Source organism: Schistocerca piceifrons, chromosome 3, assembly GCF_021461385.2.
Source record: "Schistocerca piceifrons isolate TAMUIC-IGC-003096 chromosome 3, iqSchPice1.1, whole genome shotgun sequence".
In the NCBI taxonomy this organism is placed as follows: Eukaryota; Metazoa; Arthropoda; class Insecta; order Orthoptera; family Acrididae; genus Schistocerca; species Schistocerca piceifrons.
Window position 1 is genome coordinate 158,221,910 of NC_060140.1, and position 22,327 is coordinate 158,244,236.

Sequence of the window (22,327 nt, forward strand, 5' to 3'; positions counted from 1 at the left end):
TCAATGTTGTATACAGAGAGATCCTAAACCCTTCCAATTGACGAACTGGGAATGATTACTGATAAACGGAAAAACATTGCCGAAGAGATTGCTCCTGTCAGAAAAAGAAAGAAACACACCTGGTGGCATGAAGAATGTGGTAAAGAAATACAGAACAGGCACAAAGCATGGATGAATGACTAGCAAAGGAAAACTGAAAAATCTCGAGAAAAGAAGACAATTTGCCAAGGAAAACAGAAGAGTCAAGAGAGACAATCAAAAAGAAATCCTAAAAATCATAGAGTAATCATTCAAATAAAATAAAATAAGTGACAAAGGACATTCGGAAAATATCAGTCAAAGAGTAATCCACCCACACTCACGGTGAAAAATGGAAATGGGAAACTAGCGCACATTAATCACTTCAAAGTATGGCTAAATACAAAAATAAACACATGAAGAGAAGATTAACCATCAGATGTCAGTGAAGCGATCGAACCAACTAGGTGGCTCAAGAGCTACAAAGCAGCAGGGGAGAATCAACTGGTCGCAGAGCTGTGGAAGAACGCAAATATACAAACACTTCAGGACCTCCATAAGCACATGGTAGACATCTGGAATTCCGAAAAAAATATCAGAAGAGTGGAATACAGCTATAATCCACCCAATACACAGAAAGGGTGAAAGATCGTATCCAAACAACTATCGGGGGGTTTCGCTGCTTGATGTCACATATAAGATCTTGTCTCGAACTATCATTTCTAGAATTCAGGAACAACTCGACCAAGAACTTAGTGAATATCAAAGTGGATTTCATCCTGGAAGAAGCTTTCCAGATCAAATTATCAACATTTAGTGAATCATGAAGCATCAAAGAGTGGGAAATCAGAATTTGGTCAACACTTTTGTTGACTTCAAGAAAGCATATGACAATACCAATCGTGAATCACTACTTAAAATCCTCGCGTGATTTTAATTGCACTAGAAACTCATTAATCTTATTAGACTCACCCTTAAGAATACTAAATCAAAAGACTAGCTATATGAATCATTTGAAATCAGGACGGGACTTTGACAGCAGGATGGTCTCTCACCACTACTATTTAACTGTGCACTGGAGAGAATCATGCGAGAGTGAAAAAAAATGCCAGCCAAACATCAAGATTGCAGATATACAAAGATTAATTGCCCGGAGTTTACTGATGATCTAAAGCTGCTCGCAAATTGCGTGAAAGAGGCTAAAGACGAAATTGAGGAATTCGAAAAAATGGCAGCAAAAGTCGGACTATGGATCTCATTTGAAAAGACCGAAATGATGTCATCCTTCAAGGTGAAACACCGAATGATAACAAACAAATTAAAATTGTAAATAAATTCAAATTCTTGGGGAGATTATAAGTTGGAATTCAAACGAGAAAATGACAGTAGGACGCAGGACAACTAAACTGAAACAAGCACAACGCATCACCTGGCCAACATACAAGAAGAAGTGTCTCTGGATAAATGCAAAACTCAGACACTACTACAATGCTGTTAAACCTGTAGCAACCTATGCTATTGAAATACTGTTCAGTATGAACACCAAATCAATCACTGACAAACTACAGAAGGCAGACAGAAGAATCCTTAGAACAATTGTAAACAAAAAATACCTAGTAGAGGGTCAGTGGCGACTGTTACCTAACGAAGCTATATACCAAGAAACTGAGACAATGATTGGCAAATGCGGATAGGGAGGTTTGCTTTTTCCTACCACATTCCCAGACCACCAGAAACCGGGCAACTAAAACCACTGTTCACCTACTTTTGGAAAAGAAAGACCAAGAACAACCTGTTCAAAGAGGTTCTAGATTATTTAGTTGACTTAGGATTGACAATGCAACAAATTGAAGGCAGAGAAGAGAAGTTGATCCTGAAACGCAATGACACAACATTTAAACTAAGGCCATCTGCACGCAAAAAATACACCATAACTGATTAAGAAAGGGCTGCCAGGTGGGAAAGGATGAAAAATCTTTGGGAGCAGAAAAGGAAAGCCTAACCAACAACTAGTCTTAAGACATAAATGTATATGTATTGAATAATGTGATCCAATGTGGGTGTAAAATATGTAAATAATAAATAATTAATAATTAAAGCAGGAGGGACGGGGAACGAAAACGAAAGAGAATAAATTAGTAATATCAGCTGCATCGGGACTTTATGCGGTATCGGTGGCGACTGAAAATGTGTGTCCGACTGCCACTTGATTTCAGGACCTCCTGCTTATTAGGCAGTTAATGGGGACACACGCACGGTGCATGTAGCATCAATGAGCGTGCAGACTGTGTGCAGAATGGGGAAAGCACGAGAGCTATCTCAGTTTCACATAGGGCAGGCTTTAATGGTATGGAGAGTCTGCATGAGCATTTCGTAAACTGCACAATTTTTTGGTTTTTCGAAGAATGGTGTGGTGAGTGTCTTCAATATGTGGCGTAACCAAGGTGAATAAAAATGGGTTCAAATGGCTTTGAGCACTATTGCACTTAACTTCTGAGGTCATCAGTCCCACAGAACTTAAAACTACTTAAACCTAACTAACCTAAGGCATCACACACATCCATGCCCGAAACCAAGGTGAAATCGTGTCCAGACGTCGTGGAGTTGGGAGACCACCCCCCGTTACAGATGTCGGAAGTCGTATGGTGGGCAGTCTTGTAAAACAAGACTGTTGCGGAATTAACATCAGATTTTAATGCTGGCGACAGTACAAGTATGTCTGAACACACACTGTACCAAACACTCCGAAAGATGGGTTTCCATAGCTAAGGGCCCATGCATGTGCCAATGTTACCACTAGGACATCGGTAGATGAGACTGAAATGGGTACGTAACCATCGGTACTGGACGATGGTGCAGTGGTAGAGCGTTGCATGGTCTGATGAACGCCGATATTTCATCATGCCGATGGGAGAGCACGAATCAGTTGACTTGCAGGAGAACAGCTCCTTCACACCTGTACTAAGGGACGAAGACAAACTGGTGGCGGCTCCATTATGCTGAAGGGATCTTCATGTGGAAATCCATGGGGCCAGTGGAGCTCGTGCAAGGGACCACGACGGCCAAGGAGTATCGTACTTCGGTTACAGACCATGTACACCACGTCATGTTGCCACATGGCAGAGGCAATTTTCAGCAAGATAAAACGCCATGTCACAAGGCCAGGAGCGACATGGTGTTGTTCGAGGAACACAGCAGCGAGTTCCAAGTCGCTAGATCTGAACTGGATCGAACACATCGTGCATATGGTTGAACGTGGCATCATCATAGCTACCCGGAATTTACAGGAATTAGGTTACTTGTGCATGCGTATGTGGTGGCCTCATTGTTTGCCGCGTGGGGTAGCCGTGTGGCTGGGCCCCTTGCCACGGTTCGCGCGACGTCGGAGGTTCGAGTTCTCCCTCGGGCATGGGTGTATGTGTTGTTCTTAGCGTGGAGTTAGTTTAAGTTAGATTAAGTAGTTTGTAAGCCTAGGGTACAGATCAGCTCAGCAGTTTGGTCCCATAGGAACTTACCACCACAGTGCTTCCGTGCCATGACGCGTCGTCGCTGTTATCCATGTCAGAGGTCGGCATACCGGCTACTAGGTAATTGGTCATAATGTTCTGGCTGGTCAGTGTCCTTCTCCATCATTCATGAAAGTTCGTCCCTTCATCACGGAATCACAAAACATACTCCCTGAATGTAACAATAATAATTTGAAAACTGTTTAATATTCAAGTAGTGACGCATTGAAACAAAATGGTTCAAATGGCTCCGAGCACGATGGGACTCAACTGCTGAGGTCATAAGTCCCCTAGAACTTAGAACTACTTAAACCTAACTAACCTAAGGACAACACACACATCCATGCCCGAGGCAGGATTCGAACCTGCGACCGTAGCGGTCGCGCGGTTCCAGACTGTAGCTTCAGAACCGCTCGGCCACCAGCGGCCGGCGCATTGAAACACACGCTTTTGTGTTTTACATAAGCTTTCCTCTATTTCTGAACAATGTGACTCGCACATAACTGAATTACGACTTATTCGTGCCGCTATTAAATAGTCAACTCACTTAGAGAGGAAACTGATACCGCACTTTGCCGTTCTATGTTTAATACAGAAATGATCACAAGTCTTCACCTATTTTTATATTCTACACTTGCTCAGCCCTGACCAGTCTACTGTAGCCTCTACTGTAGCACTTCTTCTCATAACAACGTAGTATGGAATTATTAAAGTCTTAGCAGATTTGCCTCGCAACGCGGTTATAAAGTCAACAGTGGAAACAATTATGCCACTCAAAGTTCAATTAGTCGCAGTTAATTAATTATCTCCTGTTAATATTATCTAGAGATGACGTGTTACATAACTGAGTGCACGTATATGATCTAATGCGAAGCTGGAACCAGACCAACCTCTTTTAGATAGTTCGTTCTTCTTCTTTCAACGAAGTAGTTGTATTTCATTTCCACTGACGAATCTTATAGAACTATCAGGTCATCTTAGGCTCTCTGTATAGCGTCGTTAGTTCCATGTAGCACCTGGTGCAAAGTAGGGACGTCTACTGAGGAACTCCATCCGACGCACACCACCCGCTAGGTGCCTCAAACAAATAACGTAACATAAAACAAATACTTAGACATTTATAGGGTCTCATCTACCTCAAGTAACATCTTTCTCTCCTATTTGATTATCATAAATGTTGTAAGGAAAATAACTGTACATATGGTTGCTCGCTTAAAGATGAGGAGGATACAGAATATTGCGCAACAATAACGCTCAAGGGTTAATTTCCGAATTTAATGAGTCAGAATTTGTAACCTCACAGTTACTACTCACTTTAATCTTGATTCAGCTACACGGTTTTTACATATTAATTCTCTATTCGCAATAGCTGACCAAATATCAGAGCACGTTCAGCAGAAACTTACTTATCGCGGACCCACTGGCCATCAGCGACTTAGGTATCCTCTTCAAGGAGAATGGTGACGGGAAACATTAGTGTCCCGCAGATACTTGCTAACTGAGGCAAGTTGCGGAGATTATTAGGCATCTATAACCCTAAAGTATGACTCTACCTCCGTAGATGGAATCCTTAATCGACGAAGGAGCTGCTCCCAGTGTGATACATCGTGACAGAACAGCAGAATAGTATGTTAGCTTCACTGAATCTCTTGAAGGGATAAGTAGTCACAGTATGAGCGTCTTAATAAGTACGAAATTGACTCCCCTGACACTGGCCAACGTTGCTCACTTTCGTTTACGACTGTAGGTACGGACGACGACTGCTGCAGTTCCTCTGCCTGGCTGCCCACATGATCAGCAGATTGCTGCTGGTCCTCACGCCAGACATCTTGATGCTGTTCATCCTGGCAGAGTCCCTCGTATCAGCAGCTTCAGGACCGATGCATGAGTCCGCCTTGTCTGTTGGTAAGTGCATCAACATACGCAGCTGGTGTCATTAGATTAACGTTTTAACACTAAGGTGTAACACGATCACTGTACGCAGAACTTCAAGAGATAGAAATAACACCAAAAAATCACCGTAATGGTATCTTCAAATTTTTGGGAGATGTTTGAGGATGCCTTTCGGCAGGTCTTGTCATGGCGGAAGCCGCATCAGGGAGGTCCACCGCGTGAGCGTCTAGGGAAGTGCTCCCAGTGTTTCTTTGATGTTGAAATGATAATGAGGACAACACAACACCCAGTCCCTGAACGGAGACAATCTCCGACCCAGCTGGGTATCGAACCCGAGCCCCTTGGCGTGACAGACCGCCGCGCTGACCACTCAGCTATCGAGGCGGACACATTTGAGGATGTTGTTATTGTTGTTGTGGTCTTCAGTCCTGAGATTGGTTTGATGCAGCTCTCCATGCTACTCTATCCTGTGCAAGCTTCTTCATCTCCCAGTACCTACTGCAGCCTATATCCTTCTGAATCTGCTTAGTGTATTCATCTCTTGGTCTCCGATTTTTACCCTCCACGCTGCCCTCCAATACTAAATTGATGATCCCTCGATGTCTCAGAACATGTCCTACCAACCGATCCCTTCTTCTAGTCAAGTTGTGCCACAAGCTCCTCTTCTCTCCAATTCTATCCAATACCTCCTCATTAGTTATGTGATCTACCCATCTAATCTTCAGCATTCTTCTGTAGTACCACACTTCCATACATGGCTACACCCCATAAAAATACTTTCAGAAACGACTTCCTGACATTTAAATCTATACTCGATGTAAACAATTTTTTCTTCTTCAGAAACGCTTTCCTTACCATTGCCAGTCTACATTTCATATCCTCTCTACTTCTACCAACATCAGTTATATCGCTCCCGAAATAGCAAAGCTCCTTTACTACTTTAAGTGTCTCATTTCCTAATCTAATTCCTTCAGCATCACCCGACTTAATTCGACTACATTCCATTATCCTCGTTTTGCTTTTGTTGATGTTCATCTTATATCCTCCTTTCAAGACACTATCCATTCCGTTCAACTGTTCTTCCAAGTCCTTTGCTGTCTCTGACAGAATTACAATGTCATCGGCGAACCTCAAATTTTCTATTTCTTCTCCATGAATTATAATACCTACTCCAAACTTTTCTTTTGTTTCCTTTATTGCTTGCTCAATATACAGTTTGAATAACGTCGGGGATAGGCTACAACCCTGTCTCACTCCCTTCCTAACCACTGCTTCCCTTTCATACCCCTCGACTCTTATAACTGCCATCTGCTTTCTGTACAAATTGTGAATAGCCTTTCGCTCCCTGTATTTTACCCCTGCCACCTTCAGAATTTGATAGAGAGTATTCCAATCAACATTGTCAAAAGCTTTGTCTAAGTCTACAAATGCTATGTTTGCCTTTCCTTAATCTTTCTTCTAAGATAAGTCGTAGGGTCAGTATTGCCTCACGAGTTCCAACATTTCTACGAAATCCAAACTGATCTTCCCCGAAGTCGGCTTCTATCAGTTTGAGGATAAGTATCAATAAATGGAGTTATATGCTATTGAATCAGCACATTCAAAGGCAACGAAATCGAACAACCTATGTTTTGGTCGTGACGTCCACTTGCGTGGAGTCTCTCACTCAGTTCAATGCTTTACTCGTAAATGTTTCCTAGAAAATTTGAAGGGCCTTCCCAACGGAGTGAAGTATCAGGATAGGAAACAAGCCAGGTAAAACCAGGGAGTAGCTGACTTAAAACGTTCCTATTACAAAAATAAGATATTTTCGATCGGAATGCCGTAGCTATTCAATTTACGGTGCTAAGATTGAAATATTTTCTTCTGAAAAATCAATAAATCGTTTACGTACCAGACAATAATAAATGCTGTATAACTGCCAACTCTTTTGACATATGTCAGCTTCCGCGTATATGACTCTACAGAATGCCCTATTCGGGAATATCAAAAAATGTCGAAAATGCTCAGCCATCCCTATTTAGCACCACTGTGCTACCAGAAGCCCAGCTAACAGAGTGAGTAGTGGGAACAGTGATCAAGCTCCTCCTCATAACCAAAACATTTCTGTAGTCAATGCCAAGCTGAGCTTAATGTACTGTAATGAGTGACGCCACAGGACAGCGGATGACTGGAAACGAGTGATTTTGGACCACTAATCACTCTGCAGCTTGTGTAAATGTGATGTAATTATTTGGGTTTGGGAAGTGCCTGGGGAACGTTACCTCCTACCATAAATAATGCCAAGAGCGAAGTACGGAGGAGGGCGTGTAACAGAGTGGATCCACACATTATGCTTAGAAAACTGTAATGGAGGAAGATATAAGAACATTTGACACCACAGTGTTCTGCGCACGTTAGAGGAACAGATCGGAGATATCAGCATGACGTTCCACCTGTCATTAAGCAGCGTCTGTGAATCAAATATCTCTGGACAATAACATTCCTGTACCGGACTGACATGCCCTGATTTCCAACCTGGACACAATGGAGCACCTTAGGGATGAGACAGAACGTCGACTCGCTCCAGATCCCATCGTCCAGCATCACCGTCGTCTGTGGTATCGGCTCTTCAGGAAGAATGTGCTGATATTTCTCCATATACACTGAAGCGCCAAATAAACTGGTATAGACACGCATATTCAAATACAGAGATATGTAAACAGGCAGAATACGGCACGGCGGTCGGCAACGCCTATCTAAGACAACAAGTGTCCGGTGCAGTTGTTAGATCCGTTACCGCTGCTACAATGGCAGGTTATCAACATTTAAGTGAGTTATCGTGGTATTACAGGCACCCGCCGGCCAGTGTGGCCGAGTGGTTCTAGGCGCTTCAGTCTGGAACTGCGCGACAGCTACGGTCACAGGTTCGAACCCTGCCTCGGGCATGGATATGTGTGATGTCCTTCGGTTAGTTATGTTTAAGTAGTTCTAAGTTCTTGGGCACTGATGACCTCAGATGTTAAGTCCCATAGTGCTCAGAGCGATTTTTGAATTGTTGTACCTTCATCTATCCATGACCGTGCACCCGTCTGCCCTCCGAGGTAAGGAATGACGCACTATTTAAAGTGTACACGGTTGTTGTTGTACCTGTTGGATCGCGTTGGAGACGCGACGCTGTAATGTTCGGACATCGTTGATTGGAGTGGTGTAGATCAATTCCTTCGAGTGTCCCCATAACCAAAATCTATGGGACTGAAGTGTGGAAAACGAGCAGGTCAAGGAGTGCCCCCTCCCCCTCTATCACCGAACAATCAAGTAGTCCTGAAATATCTGAGTCAGATGTTTGTGCGCACATTCTGATGAAAGTGTGGTGGTGTGCGTTGATATGACTCAACTTTTAAGATTTATCTTTTAAGTTTAATTTTTTTAGTAATTATTTTAGTGATGTTATTTTTCTTATACCGAAATAGCTTATAATTAGAGCGTGACACTGAAGATCACACATGAACCACAATTGTATTCGTTGATACAATGACACCGCCTCCAACAAGACAGGCAATTCATTAATGTGAAAGCCCAGATAATGCGCCCCATTTAACTATCGTGGTAGCACGTAGGGCCCTATTATTCTACCGCCAAATACGCCTTTCAATACGTCGACTGAGACTTAGTGTTGCTGCCCTTTTTTGCTGAATTGGTTGGGGGATTCACATCCGCCCATACATGCTTGTTGTGGAAATTCACAACGCTATGTCTTGTTAACCCGGCTCCATCGGTAAATAAAATCTTGGATGTGAACAGTCAATCTGCGCACATTTCTGCAGCAGCCATTGGCAGAACCGCCGTCTGCCATGATGGTCCTGTCGACTTACGGCCATATTGGTACATTAGTTGTTCACGAAGTACCCCACAACACAAGAAAGTAAGACACACCTTCTGCTGCTGTTATTCGTCGCACACTGGTGCCAAGGGTTTCTCCCACCGAACATAGCACGTGCTCCTGTATTTCAGACGGGCGCACTGTGTGGAGCGTTAAACTGTCAGTCTTCCGAGGTGAAAATGTACACGTGTCTTTTAGATCCTGGAAAGTCTGCCAAACAACTCATCAGAGGGCTCTCTGTGCTACGGACTTTTTCAGCGTAGAGGGCACAGACTCGCAGGCTAAGTCAATTTCACTTGACGACTAGTTAGCTTCCGTTTAGTAACAAATGGTGGAAGAGAAAAACTGTAAATGTATTACGCTGTTTGTACGTACAAACAGTGCAATAGAAGTGAAGAAATAAGTGAATCCGCCTTTGTAAGGAGGTGAAACACTATGATGCGTACCCAGGATTGACAATATTATACGATGTGGCACACAAACAGGACGAAAACTGACGTAGACTACAACAGGACTCGAACCACACAGCTGACTGCAGACCTCTTAATGGTAGGTAGAGTCCTATGAGTAAGACATCATAACACGCTACCGACACATATGACGGAGCTAATATCCGGAACAAATCCTCGAGGAGCCCTTCCTATGAACAAGTGTTTTTCTCGGAAAGTATGGGTTTCCTGATCCACGTTTATTGGACCTATTCGTTTTTGTTTCAGTGAGTACTACTACCTCTAAAAGTATTCGACACTCTTTTTGAACACCTTGAACTACTTGAATCTGCTCTTAAAATGTAAAACCATCGAGTAACCTGCAGCATTGCCAATGGATCGGCCACTGACAACACTGGGGGTCGAGCTGACACCGCTATTTGCGTCTGCTTAGATGGGCTTTTTCTGACGTCACCGTAATCGTCAACGCTCAGGCTAGCGCCGCTCTACAAGCACAGGACACACTTTGGCTTGTTTTCCAGACAATCAATGAAGCTGTCACTGCAGCAGTGACGGGGAAAATACAGAAAACTCTGGATCCGCATGCAATTGAAATCCGTAATCAGGACATATCATTAAAAGAAACTGAGAATAAGGCATCATAATTCGAAACGTATCAATCGACAAATCTCACGAACTTGAACAATATTAAAGACACAATAGTCTCCGATTGTTCGGGACTCTAGAGAATAACAGTGAGAATGAAGACCAATTAATGGCAGGATAATGACGATGACCGAAAATGTAGAAAGATGAGTTTTCAATGCAAATTATTCGAAAGTCTTTGCTTTAGGAGCTAACATCATGTCAGGTCTCGCTGCGAGTAGTTTGTGTGTTTATATTGTTGTTTTAGGCTATAGTTAACCATAATGTAACTAGAGTATTCACTATTTTCTTATCCTTTATTAATAATTCCTGGTTTTTACTGCTTATTTAATTTCGTAATTACTGTACCAACTTAGTCTTACTCCATGCAATCAACTACCTCATATCGTGTTACTCATCATTAGTACTATTAATATAGCACTTTGTTTTTATCCGTTTGTCTTGCTTCCAGTACTGTTACGCAAAGGTTACTTTAGCTCTCTTTATTGTTTCTTTTCCTGTCACCCATTGATTGTTTGCTGAAAACTCCAGTGCTCTTGTCCACAAAATCTCCCGCTTTCCTCAAGATACCTACCACTATCACTTCCAGGAACTTTCTTTCCCTCACCTTAGCACTTTCCCTTTTGCTTTGTTCCCTCACCAGCACTCACCCAAAGCCGCAAGTGTCCAACACTGGCATCCTCGCACGCTCTTCACCTGAACACACCTAGCTCCATGTTGCATCTGTACGAGGTCCGTTGTATGTGAAAAGACATACACATCCGTGTAATAGTTCTGTCGGAGACGTAGCTGAAGCCAAGTATTTGCACAATTTCGGTATATCTAGATGCCTACATCTTTATAAGACACCACAGATGTAACAGGCCAGGAGACGGAGCAGATGTGTACATACGCTCTGGTTTATAACCTACTGTGCTACAAACATCCAACAATAATAAAGATAAACAGGTGGAATATATCTTCACTGCGATCAAGTCACTTAACAAATATTACCTGATAATTGTCCTCTACAGACATCCTAATTTAAGCCTGTCTGCTGGCTGCTTCAAAACTGTTATCAAGTCTCGAATCGTCATACGAGCAAATGCATATAGATTGTGACACTAAATAAATTTTCTGTACAGAAGTCCTTCCTATGTAAACTGAAGCGGACGCTTTCTTGTTGAAATGTGTCACTACTTCGCTTATTCCTACCCAGCATACGAACAGTAGTCACACACTTATAGATATATTTTCCACGATAGCCACAAACAGAGAAAGTCCTACCGCTCAAATATCTACACGTAAAATATCTGCTAATGAATAATTTAGTGGGGTACTCGCTAGAATGCCCCAGAAAGAAACTACTACTGACTACATACTGAAACTTGGAACGTACTATCTGAACTAGCAACTGAACCACCCTTCTACGGCACATAACGAAAAAGTAATGATTTGACTAACAAACGTACTCAATCGTATGATGAATATATTTCTCCACTGACCGGAAAAGTAAGAGGAAAACCTTCACAGTGGAAGTAAATAATTAAGCGGCTCATGAACCTCAGAGCAGCTACATTAATCATAAAGGTTGCACACCTCATACGTGACTTCAATTCACACTTGCAGTATAAGATATTTTTTCCCTCAAGCCTTGAAACAGGGGCTAGTTAAGCCATTACCGAAAGAGGACGTAGCCGCTGCAACCTCTGATTACCGATGTATTTGCATTCTTCCTGCACTGTCAAAGGCCTTAGAATATGTACTCCACGACCAACTAACAATCTACGTAAGCACAGACAATCTTGGAAACAAGAACAGCTTAGTGAAGGTAGCCGAAGATGTATGCTTCTTTGACATCAGCAAAGCCTTTGACATTATCGACTTCGACGTTTGACTTGTCAATTTCGTTTTTTTTTTCTTTTTTTACCTTCTACAGCTTGTTACAGTACCACAGAAGTTTGGTCCCTGATGTCTTAACAGATATCCTGTCATCCTTCCCCTTCATTTTGTCAGTTTTTTCTGTATATTCTTTTCCTCTCCAGTTCAGCACAGAGGCTCCTTATTCCTTACCTTATGACTCAACCTAATTTTCAGCATTTGTCTGTAGCACCACATTTCAAGTGCTTCGATTCCCATCTGTTGCGATTTTCCCACAGTCCACATTCCACTACCACACAGAGCTGTTCTCCAAACGTACGTTCTCAGGTATTTCTTCCTCAAATTGAGGCCCATGTTTGATACTAGTAGACTTATCTTGGTCAGGAATGCACTTTTTACCAGCGCTAGTCTGATTTTGATGTCCTTATTGTTCCGTCCGTCACTGGTTATTTTGCCGCCTAAGTAGCAGAATTCCTTAACTCCACCTTCTTCCTGATTTCAAGTCTCTCGCACTTCACATTCCTGCTCCTTCACATCACTTTCGTCTTTCTTCGATTTACTTTGAATCAATATTCTGTACTCGTTAGACTCTTCATTCCATTCAGCAGATCGTGTAATTCCTCTTCGCTTTCACTAAAGATTCCAATGTCATCAGGCAATCGTATCATTGATATCCTTTCAACCTGAATTTAGATTCCACTCTTGGACCTTTCTTTTATTTCCATCATTGCTCCTCCGATGTATAGGCTGAAAAGTAGGAGGCGAAATACTACATCCTTGTCTTGCACCCTTTTCAATCGGATCATTTCGTTCTTCGTCTTCCACTCTTATTATGTTCTCTTGGCTCTTGTCTATGTAGTGTGTCACCCGTCTCTCCCTACAGTCTGCACCTATTTTCCACAGAATTACGAATACCTTTTTCCGTTTGGCATTGTCAAATGCTCTTTCCAGGCCGACAAATCCCATGACCGGGTCTTCCCATGTACTTCGTTCCTATGTGACTTTTTTCTGTATTCCTGAATTTCCCTGAAAATTTTTGTACTTCTTTCATAGAACAACTGAAGCATTTTTTTTGTCTTACCGTTGGTTTCTTCGTAGTTACCTTCTTTGTATCTAATCGTTCATTAACAAAAGTTACCCATAACCCCAACAGCAAACACATATATATTAAACTACACAGTAGCAGTCCTTAGGTTCCTCGACATACGCAAACGTTAAATAAGAAAGTATTCCAACTTTTAAATATAAACTGGTGTTTCATGTAACATCACCAGCTGGCAATAAGAAAATTTACACAAAGCCTTCTCTGCAATGACTTGGCGAACTTTGTATAATTAAACGTAACAATACTACAAAACGTGACAAAGCAATAGCTCATCATTGCTAGAGTGATTCACTCGGTTTTTCTTTTCAATGATACTGTTAAGAGACCTACGTAAAAGGCAGAACAGAATTTAATTGTGGTGCATAAAATTAGTCCTTCAAGAGAAACAGTATCATTAGCATTGAATAAAAATAAATCTTGTAAGTAGTCATATACAGAGTGTAGAAAAATTTGCGCACTCGGACTTCGCTGCGTGATTCCTCACATATTAGCTATACAAAAGTGTCTCTCACAAAATTCGCCCTGTGCATATTTCCGGCAGTAAATGGACGATAAAGTTTAGCAGTCTGAAATAATTGTTATCACAGGTATGATAACTACATCTGACAGCAGAGGAAATTAGTGTTGCACAGTTAGAGCAGTGGATAGTGTTTTGGTTTAGCATGCAGGATGCCGTGGATTCGGTTGCGAGTCTAGGCGTATTTACTTTTATTTATTAAATGTAGGTTGCGTGGTACGGTATCTGGCATCTTAATCATCATACTATGATTACTGTGGACCTTCTGCAGAACATTTGCAAATAACTGCTGTGAACATGGAAATGGAAATACAATTATTTTATTTGGTCAGTTTTTAAAGACGCCTTTTGCACGTCATGGACGCGAACTATTTCGCATCACTGTCTTGTTTTCTGTGCACCGTCTCATTAATAATTTCCACTGTTATTCTGTCCACGTTCAGGCCCATTTCATTTCGTTAGGGCGTTACCGTACCAATAGGGCTAGCAACGCACTTTGCATATTATTTTCGAAATCTGTTATAATTTATGTATATTATCACCACGGATCCACTAATTACCCATTTCAGAATTGAGGGTGATAAGCGCATACTGTTTAATAAGTACCTCATGCATTATTATTATTATTATTATTATTATTATTATTATCAATGGAAATGTGGAAATATCACGTCCGTTATCATTACGTAAACTGTGTAAGTTGATACGAACCTTTCGCAATTAGCAGAGTTGGGTTGAATCATCCAGAGCAAATGCTGTAAGATTGGTGACGCGCGTTAAGTGGAGCAGTCTGTTTCACTAATGACGTGTTTATACTTTATGCGGTGTTCACCAGGCGGGGACTAGTTCCTTGCGGACTAAAGCACCCGTGGTAGACTCTATGCCCATTCGTATACATACTGTATTTCCGTCTTGTGTTCTAAAACATCGTGGCAGTTGTGTGCAACACACAAACGGTGAACATGTGAATATGGTTATGGTAACTGGTGACTCTGAGAACCGGGCTGATTTTGCTGTTCGTGAATATGTTGCTAGAGGTCCTGTTCGACCTCATCCAGATAAAAATTGTTTCATCATCCGAAGCTAAGTCTCTCCATTCACCATCGCGTGTCAGAGGTTGCCCACTGATTCGCCATATTCCTACTATTCAGAAACTCACTATGCAGGCCATACACCAAGAACCCCAGGGAATTACACGTAGCGCATCAAGGCACCTGCGTGTCTCGCAATGGACGGTCGCTGACATGCTGCACGAGTATGGTGTGCACCACTATTATTATCCTTTAAAACAACACCTCCATCCTAGGGAGTGCTGTTTGCGGATGGAGTTCTGTGACTGGTTCCAACAACAACAGGAGGCCAACAACGACATCATGAACCCTTTAATATGATCGGATGACGCAGCATTCACTCATGAGGGTCCCTTCAATATGCACGTCACTATGACCGTGGATATCAAGTTCTCTTTGACATTAACTTCTAGGACGGAAAGTTGGGAGACAAGAGTTGGGTCCTTGCCTGTTTCCTGACCGTATGACTGCCCTGAGGTATCATGCGATTCTCTCAAACTGCTTGCCTGACGCATTGAAATATGTTCCACTTCATGTTTGGCACAGGTTATGCTACCAACATGATGGTGTACCTCCACCCTTTGGAATTAACGTGCGTCTGTTTTTTCACAGAACGTTTCCAGGGAAACAGCTTGGACGGGGAGGTCGACTTGTATATCCTCTGCATTCACGTGACCTAGATCCGGGGGATATCTTCTCGTGGGAGCACTTGAAGGAGCACGTGTGGCCCACTCAGCCGACACATGCAGAAGAACTGATAACGTATGTTCATGTTGCTTTTGTATCTGTGAATGCAACCGTCCAGAACCGTACGATACCTCGTTTCGAGCAATGTGAAAGGGAGGGTGGGTGGGGGAGTCACTTTGAGCATATGCTCTGAGGACAATGTGTTTATTTGTAAACGTCATTCGGTCATTAATAGGGAAATTATTATTCTCACTGGTTACTAATGTGTCACATCGGTGCGGAAGTATGGTATAAATGACTAGAAGATGGTGAGTTATATAACTGTGCAATCATCATTATCATCTCGTAACTAATATTGTTTCTGTAGGTATTCTGCTTTATGTCATTCATTCCAGCTGTCTATTTCTGACTTGTCTGACCCCGTTTTTGTTACGCTCACCGTTACAAAACACTGTACCCGTAAATATCTGATATGTGTGGCTTAAGAAACGGTGTTATATGACAGAATGGAAATGATATGTAGTAAGAAATACACTTCTACCCTCAATAAAACCCTCGACCTCCTGCATACTACCTCTAAACGCTATACACTGGACCAACTGCACAGCACTATGGAATTATGCTGACAGAGACCATACTCCCAAGTATTAATGAAATTAAGCAAAGTGTGTTGCTACGGAGTCAAATAGTTCCATACGACGTCAATCTTTTCTCTTGGCTCTTGTTTCTCCCGCCAATAATAGGTCTCTCACGCACGTCTGCTTTAATGCATGCGAAACAACATAGTGCAATAAAATGATACCTGTATCAAACTTGAGTAAATAACTTGCAGCTAAAATCTTGAAAGGTATTCATTTCCATAGTAACCCACAAGGCCAGTTCATTGGAAGCACAATTAGCACTACAAGTGCTTTACTATGACACCACGACCACGGCCAATTTTCGGTATCAGAAACAGCATCCATAGTGGCATATCCTAATCTCTTGAATATAATAACATCTTGGCCACAGAATCCACAAATTATGCTCCAAACCAGTTGCTGTGAAACATGAAAATTCTGAGTTCGTCCAAGGCGCCACGGTAACCGAGGTCGAGGCGCATCGTCTCACTGCTCTCCTCGCGTCATTCCACGTCTCGCGCACCACCTTGCTCGCGCCAGCGAGAGTACTACCAGCGAACAGCCGCGTCCTCTTTTGGCGTCGGACACGAACCCGAGCTGCAAGTGGCACCACTGCCCATACGACACATTTCTCATTATTACAGGTGTCCATTCGTCTTCAGCTGCCTACTAAACTATTCCACTATCTCTTATTCCGTACTGTTTCCGTATCCCACTTAGTTGGGTATTGATTCTTTCTGATCAGTCTCTTAAGGTTCAGCCTATTCTTCATCACTACTAACAGAGGGGATGCCCTGCGCGACACGCTCGCTGGCTTACGGAACATTGGCACCACAATTCCCCGGCTCTGGCACTGCGACCCTGTTCCTATCACCATCCTCGATTAATCAGCTTCAGACCATGGCTAACGATAGCCCTGTAACGGCCGCTACTGAACTGTCAGTGTTGATACGAACACTAGATATGTGCCGACCATCATACGCTAGCCATAACAGTACCTAATGTAGCTGTGATTCTTATTGCCTGTACCTTGAACTTCCACCGTCAGAGGATGGTATGGGACTTCAAGTCCCACCCCCACACACTCAACGTGCACTCAATTGACATCATTGTTAGATAAAACATCTTACCTGTACACCAATCTGTAACATAGAGTTCCACTGTTCTTTAACCTACAAAAACAAAACAAAAAAAACATCCCCCTATTGTGATTCTTAAACACAGTATTCACTGTTCCTAGCTGAGATTTCTTACAGATCTTCATTAATCTTTCTCTTCTCACATTCCTAGTACCAAGCCCATTTTCTCCCGTGACCTTTTCTCATACTCCTTCCTCTACAACAGAATTCCCGTTATCATTACCATTACATTTTCATCTCCCCTTGCGTACTGAACTACCCATTCAGTATCCTTATATACTTTCCCTATCTCTTCATCTTCAGCTCTCGACGGCTGCATGTATACCTGAACTGTCGCAGTCCGTGTCGGTTTGCTGCCCGTTATGATCACAACAACCCTACCACTGGACTGTTCACAGCAGCACACTCTCTGCCTTACCATACTATTCACCACGATTCCCGTTGGCATCATGTCATTTTCTGACGCTGTTGATATTACTCTATATTCACCTGACCAGAAATACATATAGTCTTAAAATTTCGTTTCACTGGCCCATACTGTATCTAGACAGAGCCTTCTGCATTTCCCTTTTAGATTTTCTACATTCCCTAACACGTTGAAGCATCTGACATTCCATGTCCCGACTTGGAGTATGTTATCTTTTAGTCGGTTATTCAATCTTTTTCTCATGACTGCCTCCTCCCTGGCAGTCCCCTCCCAGAGATACAAATGTAGGACGATTCCGGAATCTTTCGCCAGTGGAGAGATCATCATGACACTTTTTCTAAATTTCAGGCCACATGTCCTGCGAATATACATTATGTGACTGTAATGCAGTGGTTTACATGGTCTCCGTGTCGTTGTTCATTGCTAATTCTTCAGCATTTAGGGCCGTTTCCCACTCCATGGGCAAGAGAGTACCCTGAACCTCTGACCACTCCTCCTCCCCCTTTGACATGACCGTTGGCAGAATGAGGGTCGTTTCTTATGCTTAAGCCTTCGACAGCCAGTGCCAATTTTTATTCAAAATACGAGCGGCAGCGGTGTTCGAATGCAGAACCGATTACGTTTAAATTAGCAATCAGACACCCTATCCCTAGACCGCAGATGAAACAGGCGGCCAAGATTTCTCGCAAAGCGCAGTGCAATAGTTTCGATCATACCTGACTTCTCTCCAGCAACGCATCATGTCCGGCACCATTACGTCACAGTAGAGACAGAGAACGACACTCGTCCCCCAGGTTCCGGCATAAGATAGTACAGCCTTTTATTGTATGTCAATTGTGTGTCAACGCCTTCGCAAATACCACATGCACGCTGATGATCTCAAGTTTTACCTACGTGCAAAACCAATAAACTTGAAGACAGCTGTCGAGAATCCCAATACCGACATACGTACATTATTGTAATCTTCACAGGATATAGGGTTAAAGAAGAAATGATCATAAACGCATGCGCCGTCTGGTTGGTCATTCTAGGATTCTCTACCGTCTTAAATACTAAACGGTAAAGATATCAGCTTCTGTCCCTCATAAAACAGTCTGGCAGTAATAACAGTTGACAATCTGACTTGGACTGAGCCAGCACCCCCTGTAAAAGAAAGCCTGTCTACGTAGTGCGTGACGTCACAAGATGGCTACACACATAGTCCTTTCTTCAACAGTTTCACGGAACAGTGCTTGTGAATAGTCGTTCGGCGAGTTTCGCGCCAGTTTACTATTATAGTGAATGGTGTTCCTGCGTTAGTGTACGTGATTTGGTTGTTTAGTTTCTGTGCACTAAACTGGTGATCTGTTTTTCTTGCCTGTGAAAATTTCGTTGCCTGCAAAATGCCGTATCGTTGTTGTGTGCCGAATTGTAGAGGAAATTACGACGGTGGACCAAAAGTAACCGTGTTTAGATTTCCGGAGGATGAAGCAATGAGAAAGAAATGGTTGTCAAGTATTTGCAGAGATAACTTCACTCCTTCTTCAAGTTCAAGAGTAAGTATTTGTTTTGTTTATTTCTTAAAAGAGGTTAAGTGTGCTAACAAAGAATAGGCACTTATGCAGTAAGGAAGGTCAGCGACATTTTGACTAATATATCAGATCTCAACTGAATAAGTGCCGAAGAAAATAGCGTTTCGTTTTCTTGCCCTGGCAATTCTACAGTTTAGCTGGTATAGGTTATATGAATTCTGTATTCTGCAAGTTCAACCAGTATAGCCTAAGCACAGTCATACTTACGTAGTTAAATATCTCAGTATATCTTTATACTTACTGTTTATGCTGCCTGTTGTTAGGAATAAAAGTCGGTTTATAATTAAGTACGTGCACTTAAGATACAGACGATTTTCGATGTATTCTGCTTCTGTATTTGTGTTTCTTTTTACTGTAAAAGTCTTTAGGAAGTTGCCTGTTCAAAAATAAGTAATGTGGTGTACCCAGAAATTGAAAATGAAGTAAAAACAGTGTCTCAGTCGCTTGTTTTTAATAAATTATTGGTGGGAATTTGAAGTCATTGCAAGGAATGTTACTATTAGGGAATATAGTAGGCTTTAGACTTAACAGTGAACCATAGACAGGAAAAATGAATGAGTACATGAATGGATTAACAGGCCATCACAAAATGCAAAGGGAGAAACTGTGAAAACATATAAAAAATACTTGTGGATTTTACAAATTCTTACTTTCTGGGTCTGGAATTTCAGATACATGCCAGTGGCCTACACAGCTGTCTTCTAGATACACAGCTAAAGTACTTGAAAGCAATTGTGTGCTCATGTTTAGCCTAATAGGTAGCACATAAGTGGCAATGTATTAGTTCATCATACTGTCAGTTTTTATGTAAGTTATGAACTGATATCAAAAGCAAAACAGTGTCTATCTGATAAAAAGCACTACCTTTAAGTATTTCATAGTTCTAAAGGTTACACAGTGTTGACAATTACTTTGTATTATTCTGTTACTGTGTCACAGTTGCTTCTTGGATTAAACCTGTGTGAGTTTGGTGTCATCATGCTTTCTTGTGTCCGAGGTGTGTGTGTGGGGTGGGGGTGGGGGGTGGGGGGGAATAGAGCAAGACATTAAGCAAAAATCCCACCCCTCTTGTAAATATGAGCTTCAAGGATAACTTATAAAAAAAATTGTCACTGTTATTGAATTATGCTACAAACATTAGTCAATGTTTGTAATTTTTGATGGGGAAAGTACTTTCTTCATTTCACCATCTCTTTAAGAGCTTGTTGCCATGACATGTAACTGCATGTGTTTTGATATTGTAGTGTTATTGTTTTATAGAGTTACTATGCCATGGCCACGTTTATCACTTGAGCATTCTTCTGCATTTTAGTTGGGAGTCTATTTGTATTTTAGAACTAGAAACTAACTTTATATTCATAAATTGTTTTCACACTATTAATATTGTCATCACATTCAGTTGTAAGCACCTTTTTCATTTTTTATTCATTTTTAATTACAGGTATGTCATGTTCACTTCCACAAGGATGATGTTTCAAGGATGATGTTATTTGGGAAACACAAATTGTGGATGAAAGGACTGGTCAGTTATTAAGAGCCCCCCTTCTCAAACCACGTTTGAGACCAGATGCAGTTCCATCACTACTCCCAAACTGTCCTTCCTACCTTTCAAAGGAAGAAAGTAGACGTGAAGGGCCAGAGGAGAAAAAGCAAAGGCTTGAAAATGAGCAGTTAGCTGCAGCGTTACAATATAGTTTAGCATCACAGAAGGACTATGAAAACACTTTCAGCTTCAGTTCTTTAGAAGAGTTGATGTTGCGTACGAAGGAAGTGGATCTGCCCAACGAGTGGAGTGTGATCGAAAAACACAGTGATTTTGTTTGTTTTTTAAAGATAATAAGAAATCCAGCACCATTAATCACACATTCTGTCGTTATAGATAGTAATTTAAATGTTTCATTGTTTAAGAAAGATGTACAAATTAAGACATTAGGAAAAAGGTCTTTTCCTGTAATTGTAACCAATATCCATGAAATTGTCAGTGTACTGCAGGAGTTTTCAGACACAGATTGTGGGCACTCAGAAACTTCTATAGATAGTATTGTAGAGATAGTGAAAGACAGTCTAGGAGTGCTGAAAGACAGTTTACAGGAAAGTGAAAAGGAGATGGTAGACTTTATTTATGAACAAGTTAGTCTCATAAATGTAAAGAAATTTAATCATAGGTTTAGTTCTACATTTATGATACTGTGTTGTTTGCTATTTTCAATTTCATCTCATGCTCACAATTTTTTACGTAGCAGCTCATTAATGAAAATGCCACATCCAAGCACTCTGCGTAGGATCTGCAGCAAATTTAATGTGAATCCATCTCACGAAAGGCTTGGGGGAAGTAATTTCCTGTCCTATGCAAGACAGAAATTTCAATACTTGAACAGCGATGATGTCAATGTTGTTTTGAGTGTAGATGAAGTTCATCTAAATTCTTATTTGGAATATAAAGGAGGTAGTGTTTTGGGCATGTCATATAACTCTGAATGTGCTGCAAATTCAGCATTTGTATTGATGTTGCAGAGTGTCAAGTCTTTGTACAGGGATGTTGTTCACATTTTACCGGTGAAAACCATTTCATCCAATGCATTATACGATGTGCTACTGGCCATAATAAATGGCCTTGAACTAATAGGCTATAGGGTTTTTTGTGTGGTAACTGACAACAACAAAATCAATAGCAAAACCATGTCAATGTTTTCTCTGGATAAAGCTGTTAATATAGTTTTTAAACATCCATCTGATCCTAATCGCCCACTTTTCTTTTTAATTGATGCCATACACATTGTTAAATGCATAAGAAATGTATGGCTGAACCAAAAAAATGATGGTAAAGATATGTTTTATCCTCAGTTTCCAGTTAGAAAAGAAGTGGAAGAAAATAAATTTTCTGTAGCTTCTTTTAAAACACTGAAACAGATTTATGACATAGATTCCAGTTCTTTAGTAAAATATTGTCACACATTG

The 22,327-nt window shown here is 41.5% G+C and overlaps 1 protein-coding gene across 1 annotated transcript in view; it reads left to right on the forward strand.

Annotated features, from left to right (window-relative positions):
* Positions 1 to 22,327, forward strand: part of LOC124788477 (carcinine transporter-like) — a 114,400-nt gene that overhangs the window by 15,518 nt on the left and 76,555 nt on the right. Inside the window, exon 3 of the mRNA XM_047255747.1 lies at positions 5,272 to 5,429. Within this exon, the coding sequence (XP_047111703.1) occupies positions 5,272 to 5,429 (158 nt within the window). The remainder of the gene's footprint in view (positions 1 to 5,271; positions 5,430 to 22,327) is intronic.